The 4,641-nt window shown below is 58.3% G+C and overlaps 1 protein-coding gene across 1 annotated transcript; it reads right to left on the bottom strand.

Moving 5' to 3' along the window:
* Positions 1–1,516: 1,516 nt before the first annotated feature.
* On the bottom strand, positions 1,517–3,236 carry FIBRA_05442 (uncharacterized protein; the record flags this gene model as incomplete). Its single annotated transcript, XM_012327207.1, has 3 exons — positions 1,517–2,261; positions 2,316–3,104; positions 3,169–3,236. 3 exons carry the CDS (start codon positions 3,234–3,236, stop codon positions 1,517–1,519), a joined length of 1,602 nt encoding a protein of 533 aa, XP_012182597.1.
* Positions 3,237–4,641: the final 1,405 nt, after the last annotated feature.

The raw sequence follows: 4,641 nt of genomic DNA on the forward strand, positions 1-4,641 counted from the left end.
GTCTATATACCACTAGGCAACTTGGGTTCATTTCGAGTCCACGTATACTTACTTGGAAGCTGCTAAATGGGACGGCGCGATTACGTTGTTCCGAGCAGCACATAGTGAGGCTTGCGCGCCACATGAATGCAACCATGCTCTCCATTTTCAAATGCAATTCAAGGCTATGCCGATACGCACTCTCCGAAAAAGAGAACAGCAGCGACCGTGTACTCAGCAGCGGATCCGCGCCGCCCAGAAGCAGGCGAGAAACACGTACGCAGGCGAGTCGCTCTGCATCGCCATGCTTTGCCGATCGCCCTCCAAGAGTTACTAGTCCCGCAAGCTCGCACTCGTATCCGTGCTCACTCGCCGCTGCAGTGGATAATCCGCAATAGAAGCACGCACGCTCTCACAATCAGATGCGGCGAAATCAATCGCAGGGCCGCGGCCCCTCCGTATTCCATTCCATTCCATTTCCAACATGATGTTAAATAACGAGCACGCTAACGATTCCAAGATTCCAAAAATCCAAATACCAAATGTCACCACTACACAAAGAAGACCGACAAGGACGGGGAGGAATGTGGGGGATGGCCTGGGGTGAGAAGGGGCGGGAAGAGGGCGCCATGGGGGCGCGGCGCGATGCAAGAAGGCTCGATGGCGGGGATAGGGAATCCGGAAAATCAAATGTATGAGGATGGGGCAGTGTGCAAGTGTGCAAGTGATAATATTAGGATATAGAGGGTATGATATGTCACAAAAGAAATGGTGCAATGGATGACACTTGACAGGGTGAAATGGAATAAGATGAAGTGCGCACTAGCCCCAAGCATTTAGTTGGGCGCGACCGGAGGGGTTGTAGGCCGGATCGAAGGAGCGCGCCGTCGCTGCGTTATATTGCTACTAGCCTCTAGCGGGCGAACTGGCAGCGCGGGAGCCGTCCGATGGCAGCGCCTGCGCGGCCGGAGGCGCAAGGCAATGATGCGCATTGAGCGCCAATCTCGACACGAGAGCGGCGCAAGGGCAGATGCGGAGTCAGTCGCGACTGGGATGCCATGCGACGCATAAATCCTGGCTGTGGTATACCGCCGGTAGTAGAATGGGCTGATGCATGATCCTGAGTATGCGTGTTGTATTGGTGTTTGATGATCATGATAATATATTGTTACAGATAGAGTTACATTGGTCGGCCATGAGGGAGGCGACGACCAAGATGCCGATATGCGCCGTGAATGCAAGACAGAAGCGATGCCTGAGTGATGGGAAGAACCTAGAGTGACTTGCCGCCTTCAACAGCGAACCATGAAGCTGCGAGGAGTGGGAGCGACCTAGAAGGAGGCGGCCAGGCTAATAGTAGTACAATGTGTGCGAGGAGACGGGCATGTGAGGACAATGCAGTTGTCTAATCCAGACTGAACAGGGCTTGAATGGCCTGCTGTGGATCAAGAGATGTTCATAACGAGTCCTGGGCGACGAGGCTCCTCTATAATCCGGGTGACGTGACATAAAACCCATAGCAGAGAGCCAACCGGCACTAACGGTGGAGGCTGGCGACATCGGGTGACAGCGCTGGGGCGGCCGCGGGTGATGACCCTTCGTCCTCCTTCGCAATAGCGCCGTCGAGGCCCTTGTACCCATAAGTCTTACCGAACTCCTTGATCATAGCCTTGCCCATGAGGCAGACCCAGCCAATACCCTCGCCAGTAATGCATTGTCCAGGCCAGAAGAGCTCGCCCTCCTCGTCCTCGATCTCCGGTTCATGCTCGTCGTGGATCGTCAGTCTCGAGTGAACCATGCGAGTGAACGTCCGCGGGAAGTGCTTCGCCATGATCGGGAGCGTCACGTACTTTTGAGCGTTGTCCATCAAGTATGCAGACGCGTTGACTCTCATGCTCTGTGACCTGCGCGCTGCGATGACGTTTGCATTCACCGCAACGGTGAACTGCGGGGGCGGGAGCTGCTCGGCATGTCGTTCCTGCTGTGGCTGAGGACGTGAGTGAGCAGACGCGCTGGGCTGCGAGGTTCCATGTGAGGGTGTCCCAGTGGAAGGGTTGGGTGTACCCTGGACACTGCTTGGTGTCGAGCCCGCACTACTTGCCGGCGATGGGAGCATTGAAGTAGGGGCAGCCTGTTGAGCCTTCAAGTTCGCCAATTTTTCTCGCTCTGCCGCCGCGTCCGCCTCGAACCAGATGCGCATGATCAAGCGTTCGTCCTCCTTTTGCAGGGCGCCCACCGCGAAGCGGACAATGCGTGCGTGGATGAAACCCTCGATCATCAGGCTAGGAAAGATGACGTGAACTAAAAATCGACTCCGAGCGCGGAGGGTAACTTACATTAGGCCGTGAAACGCCTTCTCCTGATCGGTGTCGATATCTTCCAAGCGCCAGACAACGCCCTTGCAGTGGGCAAGGTAGCTTTCTGCCGACCTCCAATTCGGATTGGAGCACGTCCGCTTGCCATAATCTCTAGCCCAGAATGCGTAGGTGAAGCACAGAAGGGCGTCTAGCGCCTCGAGCCGTGCGATGAGATGACCGTACTTGTGGTACGGGGTGCCTGGTGCAGGAGGATTCTGAAGAGGCTTGTAATGTTTATGGCTTGGAGGGTGCATCGAGAGCATGCGCTCCTGCCCCGAGTGCTTGAGCAAGCGGCCGACGCGGAAATACTTGTCGTAGAGCTCATCGTAATGGTTGGCTGGAAGCCGTGATCCACGGCGGGGACGGCGGACTGGAATGCTGGACATCGTGGCAATGGAGCTCCTGAAGGGATCCTCGCTGAGCTCGCCATCTTCTGATGGCTCGCGAATGGCAAAATCGACTCGGGATGATGGTCGGGTCTGTGGGAACGACGGGACCGGGGGCAGGCGGCTGGTTGTAGCCTGGTCGCCCGCAATGCTTGTGCGAGGTTTCTTGTTCGGCAATTGTTCTGAAGATGACTCGAGCTTGCGCTTAGATCCTTGGAGCGGTGCTGGAGAAGCACTGCGAGAGGAGGGGGGCGATGGGGGGAGGGTTGGTGGGAGCGGGTCAGTGAGAGGGCCGAGGATCTGACGAGAAGATGAGATGGAGTTGAAGGAGAAGGGAGAGAGAACAAGCCTGTAGACACTCTTCGAGATCTGCACGGGTGTACTTCCTGGAGGGGAGTGAGGAGTGAGGAAGACGTCTGGGAGCAGGAGAGGGAGGGGGGGCTGACCGCTTCTTGTGCTTGTGCGGCGGTGCTGTCGACGAGGGGGACGACGAGGGGGAGGTGGCGCTCGACATGGGAGGCGAGGAGGGGATGGTGGTGGTGGAAGACAAGAAGGCAAGGGCGGTTGGGACCGCAACAATGGCGTGAAGTCGGCGGAGGGTCAACACACATTGGCCACAGGTTGTGGCAGCCGGCTCGCTGGGCGCCTCCCGATCCGCTGCCTCGGTTCGTCGCTATCACCCCTGCCCTTTCTGCCACTTAATTTGCATCAAATAACCCTGCAGGCTCTCGCAGTAGCCATGTCCCTCAACAGCCTGGCATGCACAGACGGCGGCGAGCTGTGCGATGAACCATGCGGAGAGGCCGGGAGAGACAGGACGACCTCGGTCTGGCCGGATCGATGGTGTTCAAGCACCGATTTCCACATATGGGAGGTGCGTGGGGCAGCCCGTCGCCCTTCCATTCTCATGAGGCCCTCATCACGGACGGTTTCCTCTGCCGCCCCATCATTCTCGCTGCCGTCCGTTCCATATCTTGTCTTTCCAATATCGCTCACAGGGTTTGTCGCTCATTTCGCATTCTCACTCGCGCGCCGTGACGTCGATGCGGACAGTGGACCGGCGTGCTCGCTTGAAGGCCCCCGTCCTGGAATCAACCAAGACCCATTGGCAGCCTTGGAGCAACCCCAGACGAAGGCCTCCCAAGTTCTTTTCCGTGCAGCCGCCGTACCTCCTTCCGGAAGGCGGGTCAAGTGCCCGGGTCTAATCCTCCTCCTTGGTAGCTTCACTGACATTCCACCTCGTGATCCTTTCGCCTCGTTTCCCCCCAACCTACTTTCCAGTGGAGCGCATACCTCTTCCATTGTCGCCCATTGCCCGCAAACGTGCCTCCGGGGCCGCGGACAAAACAAGCGCACTGGAACACATTTGAGTGGCAGTGGGCCTCATTGGTCAAAACGCAGAACGCGCGTGCGATGCTGACCGATCGGGGTCTTGAGTAAGGTGCTCTCCTCAACCCGCGACTGGCCTCGGCCGCACAGCTCCCCTCCGGATCTCTCCTCCACTCGCCGCGCTCGCCGCCTACCCTTCAGCTAGTATATAGTCCAACGTCATCGCCACGGCCGTCGACCTCGACGACGACCAGGGCCCCTCAGAGTGGAGGCAGCTGATGCTTCCGCCTTGGCCGCTGGGTCAAGCTGCTTGGTGAGTGATCTCTGATCGGTTCCTGAGCTTGAGTGCCGGCTTACCTCCTATGGGAACCCTATTTACTCCGAAGCCTCCCTCGGTCATTTCCGCACGTGCTCAGGCCTCCTCCCGCTCCCGACGCGCCCTCCCGACCCCGACGCGGAGACATGTGTTCTCCGCGCCTGGCCGCCATCGTCGCGCGTTCGTGTGTCGCCCCTAACAGCGTCAATCCTCGGGCGACGGGCGGAAGACCCGCGATCAACCGCCTCATCACGCACATTGGCCGGTAAGGGTT

Source organism: Fibroporia radiculosa (genome assembly GCF_000313525.1).
Source record: "Fibroporia radiculosa TFFH 294 genomic supercontigs, scaffold4512, whole genome shotgun sequence".
Taxonomy (NCBI): domain Eukaryota; kingdom Fungi; phylum Basidiomycota; class Agaricomycetes; order Polyporales; family Fibroporiaceae; genus Fibroporia; species Fibroporia radiculosa.